This window comes from Heptranchias perlo, chromosome 22 (genome assembly GCF_035084215.1).
Source record: "Heptranchias perlo isolate sHepPer1 chromosome 22, sHepPer1.hap1, whole genome shotgun sequence".
In the NCBI taxonomy this organism is placed as follows: domain Eukaryota; kingdom Metazoa; phylum Chordata; class Chondrichthyes; order Hexanchiformes; family Hexanchidae; genus Heptranchias; species Heptranchias perlo.
The window spans coordinates 23967794-23981770 of NC_090346.1; the positions used below are offsets into that span (position 1 = coordinate 23967794).

Sequence of the window (13977 nt, forward strand, 5' to 3'; positions counted from 1 at the left end):
AGGCGCTGATGATGTAATCGGGGCCCGATTGCTATTTTTACCTGAGGCCTGAGCAGGGGAGCAGTGATGGCTTCCTTGTCAGGCCAAAGTTGCTGGGAGCTGCAATGAGAGCAAAAGAGATCCAGTAAGGTAAGTTTATAAAATGTATTTGCAGTGGGGAGGAGAGGTTCAGCAAGCATGGGCAGTCTGTTGAGGGATTTTTTATTCTGTGTGGGGAGTGAGTTTGTGAGCTTACCTCAGCGGGGTGGCGGGTGCCAGAGTGCAAATTTTGCCGCAGCGTTTGTTTATCTGTGGAGGTTGAAGGGATTTAGGCAATTTTTGTGCCTTTATCAGTGGGTTGCCGAGTAATGGGATCACATTCGGTGAGAGTCTGTTTAATTTCCGACTCTTTGTGTGAAAGTATGATATTTCAGGTTATCAGTCTGGTGCTCCAGATTCCTCTAGTCTCTGGATTGTATTGGGGAGGGAGATTTTGCTTACCACAAATTCTTTACTGCAACTTTAATTGCCAGTTCTGTTGTTAGATGAGAAGCTCGGAGTGCTATCAGGCTGCAGGTGCCTTTCAGCTTCTTTCTTAAGTAATGTTTTCATTACTTTTCCAGATCCAGCATCTTGCAGGTTTTTTTTAAGATGCTCTGTGGTTTTTTAAAGAATCTTTTTTTTAAAACATTTTTTTTTACTCTTGTGTGATTCTAAAGGTGGGTTAGTTTTTTTTTGCTTTGGGTGGTCCTGTCACAAAACTTATGTCCCATAACATAAAGGTCACAGCGCCACCTACAGCTGCCCTACTTTTGCCTTGTTGGACCAGGCACCATTTTTAATACATAAAATATGAGGATAATAAACATTCAGTGATGTTGGTGGATCCTAGTAAGATGCATGCAGAGATGGGGAGAAAAGTGATCATTTCTGGAATGATCGAGGATAAACAGTGTTGAAGGTGAGCTGACGGTTTAATTCCTTGAATTGAACGAAAATGTATTCAGGAGAAATATACAGAAATATAAACATAGCATGACATCATAGAATCATAGAATCTTACAGCACAGGCAGAGGCCATTCGGCCCATCGTGCCCGTGCTGGTTCTTTAAAGAGCTATCCAATTAGTCCCACTCCTCTGCTCTTTCCCCATGGCCGTCCAAAATTTTCCTTTTCAAGCATAGACCCAATTCGCTTTTGAAAGTTACTATTGAAGCTGCTTCCACCACTCTTTCAGGCAGTGCATTACCGATCATAACAACTCACTTTGTAAAAAAACTTCTCCACATCTCACCCCTGGTTCTTTTGCCAATTATCTTAAATCTGTGTCCTCTGGTTATCAACCCTCCTGCCAGTAGAAATAGTTTCTCCCTATCTACTCTATGAAAATCCTTCATAATTTTGATCACCTCTATTAAATCTTCCCTTAAACATAAATGGCATAAGGAGAACAACCCCAGCTTCTCCAGTCTCTCCATGTAACTAAAGTCCCTCATCCCTGGTACCATTCTAGTAAATCTCCTCTGCACCCTCTCCAAGGCCTTGACATCCTTCCTAAAGTGTGGTGCCCATAATTGGACACAATGCTCCAACCGAGGCCTAACCAGTAATTTATAAAGGTTTAGCATAACTGCCTTGCTTTTGTACTCTATGCCTCTGTTTATAAAGCCCAGGACCTTGTATGCTTTTTTAACAGCCTTATCAACTAGTCCTAGCACCTTCAAAGATTTGTGTACGTGAACCCCCAGGTCTCTCTGTTCCTGCACTCCCTTAAAATTGTACCATTTAGTTTATATTGCCTCTCCTCATTCTTCCTTCCGAAATGCATCACTTCACAATTCTCTGCATTAAATTTCATCTGCTATGTGTAGAATCCTGGAATCATTAAATGATACAGAACAGAAGGAGGCTATTCTGCCCAAAGTGCCTGTGCCGGCTCTTTGGAAGAGCTATCCAATTAATCCCACACCTCTGCTCAATCCCCATTGCCCTGAAAATTTTTCCCTTATAAGTATTTATCCAATTCCCCTTTGAAAGTTGTTATTGAATCTGCTTCCACCACCAGTTCAGGCAGTGCATTCCAAGATCGTTACAACTCACTGCATAAACATTTTTTTTCTCATGTCGCCTCTTGTTCTTTTGCCAATCATCTTAAATCTGTGTCTTCTGGTTACTGACCCTTCTGCCACTAGAAACAGTTTCTCTTTATTTACCCTGTCTAAACCCTTCATGTTTTTGAACACATCTATTAAATCTCCTCTTAACCTTCTCTGCTTTAAGGAGAACAACCCCAGCTTCTCCAGTCTCTCCACGTAACTGAAGTTCCTCATCCATGGTACCATTCTAGTAGATCTCTTGTGCACCCTAAGGCCTTAACATCCTTCCTAAAGTGTGGTGCCCAGATTTGGCCACAATACTCCAGCTGGGGCCTAACCAGTATTTTATAAAGGGTTAGCATAACTTCCTTGCTTTTATACTCTATGGCCACTATATTATTTTCAAAGAACGGGTGCGTTGGGGGGCAAACAAAATCAGGGATTTCCAGAGCAGGAAGAAATCCCGGCTCCAACCCGCCAAAAAACGCGCAGACCCAGATCCATCTGGCTTCAGGAAGCCAGAAGTCCCGTCGGCAATTAAAGCCGGAGGGACGATATTTAAAGCAGGAATTAAGTTATTTAAGTTTGTTGAAATGGTGATTAATCTTGTTATTGATGCAGGGAAATGATTTCAACACTGCCTCAACATGTTTCCCGTGCTCTGTGAAGCAGGCCATGGGAAACTAGGCGGGTTGCAGCTGGCAGCCATTTGGCCATTTAAATCCCTGTTTGACAGATGGGGATAAAAGGTGAGTTATTGCAGCAGGACAGTTCTCTCAGACAAACTTTTGGCTGGGAGTTCTTTGTGTTTAGACTGAGAATTTTTGGTTCACACTCAGAATTGTTCCATTTACACATATGTATTTGACTGATTCTCATAAGGGCATCTGCAAAGTGAGGATAGTCCAGTCCTCAGACCACCTGGAATCAGCATCGCCAACACCAGCACCACCCCCCCATCCCCTGCACAAAACAGTCCTACAACTATACATGCACCCACTGTAAATGCACCCACTGGGCGGCATCAAGTCTCGCTGTTCATGATGAAGCACATGAAAGGGCGCTATCACAAAAGACACTCAAGAATGGGCAAGTAGTGCTGAGAATAACATTTAATGTGAATTTAACAAAAAGCAAATATAAATGAAAAACATGATAGTCTGTCAGACACCCTTGTGCATTTCCTTCATGATCACAAAACAGTAGCTTTTCGCTTCCTACAAGTTCGACATGGTGCATCCCCTGTGGCTGTAGCAGAGGTATAGGCAGGTTGCTCAAGTTCATGCCCTGACTGTTGAGATGCTTTGGGACTATGCCCTCTGGGTTTTGGAGCCCGTGACGGCCCTGCCAAAGACTTCTCCACCTGCACCTCTGCAGGGGCAGACTCAGCCACCTGAAGAGGAGGCAGCATTATGGACACTGGTTGAGGAGAGGGCAACGGGTGAGACATGGGAGCGCTTTGACTGGTGTCTCCTTTCGCTATCATCCCTCTCCAGGGCCACATCACTCCACCCATCCTGCTGGACAACAGTTTGGAGAACATGTGTGATGCCTTGTAAGCCCACGTGTAAAGTATCTGTCTGCCTGTTTAAGGCAGCAGAATATTGTTCACCCTGAGTCCGCTCGTTTGTTGTCAGGATCTGAATGGACTCATTTGTGAGCCATGCTTGAAGCTCAATGGAGGCTAGCCTTCTCTCCGTCGCAGACATTCCCGCACTTACCAGCACCACTATCTCAGACATTCCTCCCGTACCTGTACCACCATTCCACTAAAGCAGGAGTTGGACTCCTCCATCCTCGCCACTATTGTGAAATGTGCACATGACAGTTCCAGTACCTCGCAAATGTGCTGCTGTCCCTCGATCATTCTCCTTTTAAAGGATGGCCCCCGGGGTTCAGCATCTGCGTCCATCTGAGCAGAGCCTGGAGAGAAGGGCGCCCACTCTTGCGGACTCTCCACAGCTGCCCCTGCCACCAGTGTCTGCTTGTGCTCACTTGTGTGTGGTGACTCACCAGGTGCCAACTGACTAACTGACTACTTGGACCCACCGAGATGTGAGTATCAGCGTTGGTGGATGGCTCACTAAGATGTGACGGTGCACCTTCAGAGGCCAGGAGCTCCTCTGAGGAATTGCCCTCTCCTGTCACTTCGGTCGCTGAAGGGCCCGGAAGAGAACAGAAGGCAATATTAAGAATCATCACAGATGTGTCATATTGCGATGAACGTACTGAGGGGTTCAACACGCTAATCATTACTAACATCAATTCATGTTGTGTGTGATGAATGTTAAAGTTGTGTCACTGGACGTTTGTGGGGTGCCCGTCTCAGCATCCCTGATGAACAGGCACTTGAAGAGCTCCTCTGCCTCTGTGAGGACCACTATTTGTTGTGGCCCCCCTTCAGTCCTTGCCCTCTCCTATGCATTTTGCGCTCTCTTCTCCTATAAGGGGAGAAAGTACAGATGTGTGAGTGAGTGAGGGTGAAGTGGCCAACTGATGAATGTATTGCTTTGGGAGAGGCTGGCCACGAAAGAGATGCATCAGAGGGTGAGTATGAGACAGAGACGTCACATTGGATCAGGATTGTGGTGAGTGGTAGTGCTGGGTTCACAAATGGGGAGGTGAGGAAGTCCTCAGGAAGTGAAGGTAAGTTGATGATGAGTCTTAAGTGGGTGTGAGGAGTGATGTGATGGAGTAGTGTTGGCAGTGCAGAATGGGGTGGGGTGGCGGTGATGTGCACTACGGAATGCAGGAGAATCAATAAGCGTACTCGCTTTTGCTGACCTAGAGGTCATTGATGCACTTCCTGCACTGGATCCAGGTGCGGGAGATGTTGCTCCTGCTGGTGACCTCCTCAGTCCATTCAGATCCTGACAACAAACGAGCGGACTCAGGGTGAACAATATTCTGCTGGTCGCAGAGGCAGGGCACTTCATCCCGTCCGCCGGGTACAATATTTCCCTCCTCCTCCTCACCCCGGCCAGCAGCACCTCAAGTGAGGCGTCACTAAATCGTGAAGCTGGCTTGCCCCTCTGCTGCTCCATTCTGCCTGGTTGCTCCTTTGTGCAGCAAAAGCCATTGATTCAATGGCCCTTTAAATGGAGACACTCCAGCCGACAGCAGGTCACGTGGATGCGCAGTCCACCCGCTGCGCAGCTTTCAGACAGCAAACCTGGAACCAATGTTAAGGGCCATCAATTAAGTGGCAAGCTCTTGGGGAAAGGCGGATTTATTTTTCGGGTTCCCCGCGTGCCCATTGACCCCCCCCCCCCCCCCCACTGACAACCCGCCGGCATATTAAAATCACGCCCTATGCTTCTATTAATAATACTAAGGATGCCATATGCTTATTTAACAGCCTTCTCAACTTGTCCTATCACCTTCAAAGATTTGTGTACATAAATTCCCAGGTTTCTGTTCCTGCACTCCCTTTAAAATTGTACCATTTAGTTTATATTGCCTCGCCTCATTCTTCCTACCAAAATGTATCACTTCACATTTCTCTGCGTTAAATTTCATCTGCCATATGTCTGCCCATTTTACCAATCTGTCCATGTCTTCCTGAAGTCTATTACTATCTTCCTCATTGTTTACTACATTTCCAAGTTTTGTGTCTTCTGCAAACTTTGAAATTATGCCCTGTATACCCAAGTCCAGGTCATTAATATATCATTAATATATATTAAAAAGAGCAGTGGTCCCCATACCAACCCCTGGGGGACATCACTGTATACTTCCCTCCAGTCTGAAAAACAATCATTCACCACTACTCTCTGCTTTCTGTCCCTTAGCTAATTTTGTATCCATGCATCACTGTTCCTTTAATCCCATGGGCTTAAATTTTGCTAACAAGTCTATTATGTGGTTCTTTATCAAACGCCTTTTGAAAGTCTACATACACAACATCAACTGCACTACTCTCATCAACCCTCTCCGTTACTTCATCAAAGAACTCAATCAAGTTAGTCAAACATGATTTGCCTTTAACAAATCTGTGTTGGCTTTCATTTATTAACCCATACTTTTCCAAGTGCTAATTAATTTTATCCCAGATTATTGTCTCTAAAAGTTTCCCCTGCCGGAACTGCCGGTGTGACATCGGCAGTCTCAATTTCTCTACTCCGCTCACTCACTCTAACGTACCTCCCTCTGAACTTGCAGTACTCCGTTCTCTCAGGTCTAACCCTGACATTGTCATTTAAGGTAAGGGCGGCGCTGTTGTTGTTTGGTGAACAACACCTCCTCTCTCCGACACCTCCTCCTATCTTCCCCTGGACCATGACCCCACCACTGAACATCAAGCCTTCATTTCCCAGACCGTCACTGACCTCATCTCCTCTGGAGATCTTCCCCTCACGGCCTCTAACCTCATGGTCCCCCAACTCTGCACAGCCCGTTTCTACCTCCTTCCAAAGATCCACAAACAGGACTGCCCCGGTAGTCCCATCGTTTCAGCCTGTTCTTGCCCCATGGAACTTATTTCTTCCTATCTCAACTCTATTTTTGCTCCCCTTGTCCAGTCTTTTCCGACCTACATCCATGTCTCTTCCGACGCCCTCCGCCACTTGAGCAGTTTCCAGTTTCCCGTCCCTAACCATGGACGTCCAGACCCTCTACACCTCCATTCCCCACCAGGGACGGCCTGTGGGCCCTCCCCTTCTTCCTTGAACAGAGGCCCAACCAGTTCCCATCCACCACCACCCTCCTCCACCTGGCTGAACTTGTTCTTATGTTGAACAACTTCTACTTTGACTCCAATCACTTCCTCCAAATAAAAGGTGTTGCTGTGGGAACCCATATTGGTCCGATCTATGCCTGCCTTTTTGTGGGATATGTAGGACATTCTTTGTTCCAGTCCTACATATCCCACAAAAAGGCAGGCAGTCCTCCCTCACCTTTTTTCCAGCACATTGAAGACTGTATTGGTGCCGTTTCCTGTTCTTGCTCTGAACTGGAAAATTTCATGAACTTTGCTTCCAATTTCCACCCTTCCCTCACCTTCACATGGTCCATCTCTGACTCTTCCCTTCCCTTCCTCGACTTCTCTAGCTCCATTTCTGGGGATAGGCTGTTGACCAATACCTACTAAAAGCCCACCCACTCCCACAGCTACCTTGATTCCTCCCTCCCCACTTCCTCTATTCCATTCTACCAGTTTCTCCGTCTCCGTCGCATTTGTTCTGACAATGCCACCTTTCACACCAGTGCTTCCGATATGTCTTCCTTTTCCCTCAACCGAGGATTCCCCTCCACTGTGGTTGACAGGGTCCTCGACCATGACCGTCCTATTTCCTGCACGTGCCCTCACCCCTTTCCCACCTTCCCAGAACCACGATAGAGTCCCCCTTGTCCTCACCTTCCACCCCACCAGTCTCCACATTCAATGGATCACCCCTCTGCCATTTCTGCCACCTCCAGCATGATGCCACCACTGAACACATCTTCCCCTCCCCTTCCCTTTCAGCATTCCGAATGATCCGTTCCCTCCGCGACACCCTGGTCCACTTTTCAATCACCCTCAACATCCACTCCTCTTCCGACAGCACCTTCCCGTGCAAGCGCAGGAGATGCAACACCTGCCCTTTCACCTCCTCCCTTCCCACCGTCCAGGACCCCAAACACTGCTTCCAAGTTAAACAGCAATTTACTTGTACTTCTTTCAATTCAGTATACTGTATTCGCTGCACACGCTGTGGTCTCCTCTACACTGGGGAGACCAAACTCAGGTTGGGTGATCGCTTTGCTGAACATCTCCATTCAGTCCCCAAGTATGACCCTGACCTGCCGGTCGCTTGCCATTTTAATTCTCTGTCCAACTCCCATTCTGACCTCGGCCTCCTACACTGTTCTAATGGAGCTCAACGGAAGACCGAGGAACAGCACCTCATCTTTTGATTAGGCACTTTACAACTTTCCAGACCCAACACTGATTTCAATAACTTTAAATCATAACCACTGCTCCTGTTTTTTCGGACAGCAGGTACTGATAATGGTTCTGCTGTTGCCATTTACAGCTGCTCTGGACCCATCTTTTGTTTCTTTACTTGTCCCATTATCACCCTCCTTGCCTTGTACCATCATCCCTTTTGTCATTTAATCACTCCTGCCCTCCACCCTATCACAGACCTTCCCCTTTGTTCTTTCCTCCCCTCCCCTTCCTCCCCTCCCCCTCCTTTGCCTGGTTCTGTACTTGCTTAAAAACTGTTAAATCATTAGCTTCTTCCAGTTCTGACAAATGGTCATCGACCTGAAACGATAACACTATTTCTTTCTCCACAGATGCTGTCTGACTTTCCGAGTATTTCCAGCATTCCTGTTTTTATTTTAGATTTCCAGCATCCGCGATATTTTGCTTTTGATTTAGACTGACTGGTCTGTGGTTGCCCGGTTTATTCCTCTCCCCTTTTTTTGAACAGGGATGTACCATTTGCAATCCTCCAGTCCTCTGGCACCACTCCCATATCTAGTGAGGATTGGAAGATTGTGGCCAGAGCCTCCTCAATTTCCACCCTTACTTCCCTCAGCAACCTCGGATGCATCTCATCCAGACCGAGTGACTTTTTTACATTGAGTGTCTGCCCATTTTACCAATCTGTTTATGTCCTCCTGAAGTTTGCTACTATCCTCCTTATGGTTTACTACATTTCCAAGTTTTGTCATCTACAAACTTTGTAATTATGCCTCATATACCCAAGTCCAGGTTATTACATAATATCACCACTGTACACTTCCCTCCAGTCTGATAAAGAACCGTTCGCCACTACTCTCTGCTTTCTGTCTCTTAGCCAATTTTGTATCCATGCTCCCATTGCCTCTTTAATCCCATGGGCTTTGATTTTGCTAACAAGTCTATTATGTGTATCATTTAATGCAATAAATTTTAAAAAGCTTGGCAACAGCAAAAATGATTGTTGGTGTCAGTCCTCTTAACCATTAAGCAGCTCCTATGTAAAATCAGAGGATTCTCTCTCTCTTACTGAGAAAAGAAATGTCTGGAATAAACACTCTCAAATAGAGAGCATTAGGTTTCCATGGAAACTCAGTGCTCAGCATTGGATTTTAAATGTATTAAGTCCCACTGCTCATTTCCTGTTGGGGAATGAGTTTACAGATTTTAATTACTGCGTTTTGTTAGTACTATCTGTGAACTGTTCTACTGTTTGGATTTGTTTTCCTTAGGTGCTGAATTGCTTGGTATTTCAGGTTTCTAAAATAAAAAATTATGTTGATTCCTTCTCTTATTCCTCTTTCTAATACGGCAGAGCTGCTTCACTAATGCCTTGCAGTTGTAAATTATGAGATGGAGTTTTGAGACGTGCTCTCAACACAGATATAAATGTAACATATGAGAGAGAGAGAAATATATTGCATCAGTAGAAAATAAGGATGAGTGTTTTAACTCACTGCATCATCCACCTCTCCCTTTTCTCAGCATTTTCACTCAGCTTTCTTCCCTCCTCGCCTGAAGGTGGTAATTTATGCTGGGATACAATTCCAAAGGTGCTAGCAACCCCTTGGTACCTTGCTCAAGTTGCCCTTCTTCTAAACAATAAATATCAGTGGGCTATCACAGCTGAGTCTTGTCCTGTCCTTACCTCATGTCCATACACATGTACTTTCAAGTAGGTAGCATTGAATAGAGATCTAGAGTAGGAACCCTGTCTGATCTTTTCCACTACCAGACACAGTGAAGCCATTTCTAGTATACCCGTTCCTCAACCGCTATCTGAGTTGACATCAGTTCGCTTAGCACAGGCCAGGAATCGAGCCTGATACTAGCTCAGTCTGTATGGCTTAATACCACAGCACATAATGCAGTTACCCTCTGAAATATTAGTGGAAGTCCTCTGAGCACTTTCACTGTGCAAGTAGTAAATGTAAGGCCACTCTGATGTATTTTTCTTTTCTCATCTTGATTATTATATCAAACTTACAATTTCATGGTATCTCCACTGACTCCAATTGGGGAATTTGTATCTAAGAAAAAACAACCTGAAAAATGAAATTGAAAAGAAAATGCCGGAAATAAAACAGCAGTTCCTTCAACATCTGTTGAAAAACTGTTTTGGGTGTAAGCCCCTCATCAGAACTGAAAACTAAAGATAAACATGGCATTTTGTAGTGTGTTAGAAATAAAAGGGATGGGGGAAGGGGCGTGAGGGAAAGAGACAACAGACACTCCAATCACTGACGCCATCTCCAGACGCCATCCTACAACTCATCCGCTTCATCCTGGATCACAATGTTTTCACCTTCGATAACCAGTTCTTTACCCAAACACACGGAACAGCCATGGGGACCAAATTTGCACCCCAATACGCCAACATTTTCATGCACAAGTTCGAGCAGGACTTCTTCACTGCACAGGACCTCCAACCAATGCTATACACCAGATACATCGACAACATTTTCTTTCTATGGACCCACGGCGAAGAATCACTAAAGAGACTACACGATAACATCAACAAGTTCCATCCCACCATCAAGCTCACCATGGACTACTCCTCAGAATCAGTTTCTTTCTTGGACACACGAATCTCCATCAAAGACGGGCACCTCAGCACCTCACTCTACCGCAAGCCCATGGACAACCTCACGATGCTCCACTTTTCCAGCTTCCACCCTAACCACGTCAAAGAGGCCATCCCCTATGGACAGGCCCTGCGAATACACAGGGTCTGCTCAGACGAGGAGGAACGCGATGGACACCTACAGACGCTGAAAGACGCCCTGGTAAGAACGGGATATGACGCTCGACTCATCGATCGACAGTTCCGACAGGCCACAGCGAAAAATCGCGTAGACCTCCTCAAAAGACTAACACGGGACACAACCAACAGAGTACCCTTCGTCGTCCAGTACTTCCCCGGAGCGGAGAAACTACGCCATGTTCTCCGCAGCCTTCAACATGTCATCAATGACGACGAACACCTCGCTATGGCCATCCCCACACCTCCACTACTCGCCTTTAAACAGCCACCCAACCTCAAACAGAGTATCGTTCGCAGCAAATTACCCAGCTTTCAGGAGAACAGCGTCCACGACACCACACAACCCTGCCACGGTAACCTCTGCAAGACATGCCAGATCATCGACACAGATACCACCATCACACGAGAGGACACCACCCACCAGGTGCATGGTTCATAATGCTGTGACTCGGCCAAAGTTGTCTACCTCATACGTTGCAGGAAAGGATGCCCCAGAGCATGGTACATTGGTGAGACCATGCAGACGCTGCGACAACGGATGAATGGACACCGCGCAACAATCGCCAGACAGGAGGGTTCCCTCCCAGTCGGGGAACACTTCAGCAGTCAGGGACATTCAGCCACCAACCTTCGGGTAAGCGTACTCCAAGGCGGCCTTCGAGACACACGACAACGCAAAATCGTCGAGCAGAAATTGATAGCCAAGTTCCGCACCCATGAGGGCGGCCTCAACTGGGATCTTGGGTTCATGTCATGCTACATATAACCCCACCAGCGAACAAAAGCTATCTGTTTTTAATATAACGGGTCATTTGCTGGCTTTCTCTGCCTTCCGGATGTTTCTGCCTCTCTCTCTCCGTTTTTTTTCTGTTTGTTTTTTTTGTTGACTGTATATTCGGGGGCTCTGTAGGTAACACCTCTCTGAACACTGTGATTGCCTTGGCAACGGGCAGTTGCAAAGACTATCTGTAATCACCATGTATTGTTCTGTGATTTATAAATGCGTAGGCTTCGAGGAGTTTCTGACATTTACCTGAGGAAGGAGGAAGCCTCCGAAAGCTTGTAAATTTAAAATAAAATCGTTGAACTATAACTTGGTGTTGTAAAATTGTTTACAATTGTCAACCCCAGTCCATCACCGGCATCTCCACATCCAATCACTGAGAGGAAGTTAATGGACTGGTACACATGCATTGATTAAGTTGGAGGGGAAGTTTATTACATACTTTTTAAGCTCAGTTTTAGAAAAAAAAGTTGAATTGTGACACCAGAATAGCTTTCAAGAAATCAGTACATGGGGTGCTATGATACCAGCTCATTAAGTGCACTTATGTTGTGCATTTCCTGATTCATCCAAGTGATGCAACAGATTTATTGGCAGTGATTTAGGATGAGTGGAATATTGGTAAAATACGACCGTGGAACCGAATCTCTTTAGGACTTGGCATGTGTTGCATTCTCGGTTTTTGATTCTTTTTTTAAAAAAAAAATCGCCGCTGTTTTTTTAAAATGCGGCTTTAATCCCAAAGGTGAGAATTTCGACTTACTTGCGTTGGAATTAGCGCCTGCGAGCGGCTGGCGAATGCGCAGGTGCAGAGGCCGAGGTGCTCCCTGGGAGTTGTAGTCCTCCATTGTCCCTGTGCCTCACTGCGGTGGCCGGAAGGTGCCCGGAGCCCGGACTACAAGTCCCAGAGTGCAGGGCGGCCCCCTCCCCCTCCCCCTCCCCCCGAGGCAGCTCTCCGCCTGCAGTCAGTGAGCGGGAAGTTTTTTTTTTGCGGACGGTTCTGGTCTGCGGGGCCGGGAAGGCGGCACGGTGAGCGCAGCAAACCCACAAACGCAGCAGCTGTGCCGCTCCGCTCCGTTCTCGGGCTGCTCCGGCGTCATTCCAGCGGCGGCCAGAAGATGATCGTGGCACCGGCAGCCGAGAGGAACAAGGATCCCATCCTCAATGTCATTAAGCATCTCATCGGCCCCGGGGCACCCGCGGTGGCCCTGGAATTGGCGTCGGGATCGGGGCAGCACACGGTGCATTTCGCCCATTCGCTGCCCAACGTGGTGTGGCAGCCCTCTGAAGTGGAGGAGAGGTCGCTGGAGAGGTGAGGAGGGCGCAACAGTTGTGCCGTGTTTTGCTTTTAACAGTTTTCAAACTGCAGTGCAGCGTTTAGAATGGATTGACCGACCCGAGCACCTCCTCACTGGCACCCGGACTCACTCAGACCCGTCTCCCGTGTTTGGCTCTTTTTAAAGGACGCGCCCAGTGACAATAATGGTCACTCCGCTTGTCAGTGGTCACTCCGCTTGTCAGTGGTCACTCTGCTTGTCAACAGTCACTCTGCTTGTCAGTGGTCACTCCGCTTGTCAGCGGTCACTCTGTCAACAGTCACTCCGCTTGTCAGTGGTCACTCTGCTTGTCAGCGGTCACTCTGTCAACAGTCACTCCGCTTGTCAGTGGTCACTCCGCTTGTCAGCGGTCACTCTGTCAACAGTCACTCCGCTTGTCAGTGGTCACTGTGTTTTGTCAGCGGTCACTCCGCTTGTCAGCGGTCACTCTGTCAACAGTCACTCCGCTTGTCAGTGGTCACTCCGCTTGTCAGCGGTCACTCTGTCAACAGTCACTCCGCTTGTCAGTGGTCACTCTGCTTGTCAGTGGTCACTGTGTTTTGTCAGCGGTCACTCCGTTTTAAATCGTGAAACGTTTGTGACTCATCAGAATTAAAGGTCGTCAATTCTACCAGATTTTTAAAAACAATTTCCCATTCTGTTTATAAAATTTCAGAAACCCAGTTGTCTGTTCAATGCCATCTTCTTAAAATTAAATCGAAACTAACCTACAGCAACCTCCAAAAGAAATAAATAAATACATTCGATTTATGTGTAGTGCCAGTAACGGAGCTGGAGCAAAGTGTTGATGTACAGCTTGTTCCCTTTATTCGGTCTCAAACGACCAGTGTTGAAAGATGAACGAGCAATATTAAGACCTGGGAATGACTGGAATCGGAACAAAAAGACCTAGAAGCCATCGCAATTAAACTGAATTGCAGGTTGTAAATAATCAGCCAGGCACAGGATTCAAAAAATGAAACCGTATAACCATCCTCTAGATCAGTGGGTAAATGTGTCACATATTGTGGTACTGATCCCTGGTATGTGCTGATCTCAGTAGAACAGTGGTACCATTGACCTCTGAATCC

General features: G+C 46.6%; 1 protein-coding gene across 1 annotated transcript in view; it reads left to right on the forward strand.

Moving 5' to 3' along the window:
• Positions 1-12511: 12511 nt before the first annotated feature.
• mettl26 (methyltransferase like 26) overlaps positions 12512-13977 on the forward strand; it is a 31726-nt gene continuing 30260 nt past the window's right edge. Inside the window, exon 1 of the mRNA XM_068003156.1 lies at positions 12512-12882. Coding sequence (XP_067859257.1) covers positions 12689-12882 — 194 coding nt within the window. The 5' untranslated portion in view covers positions 12512-12688. The remainder of the gene's footprint in view (positions 12883-13977) is intronic.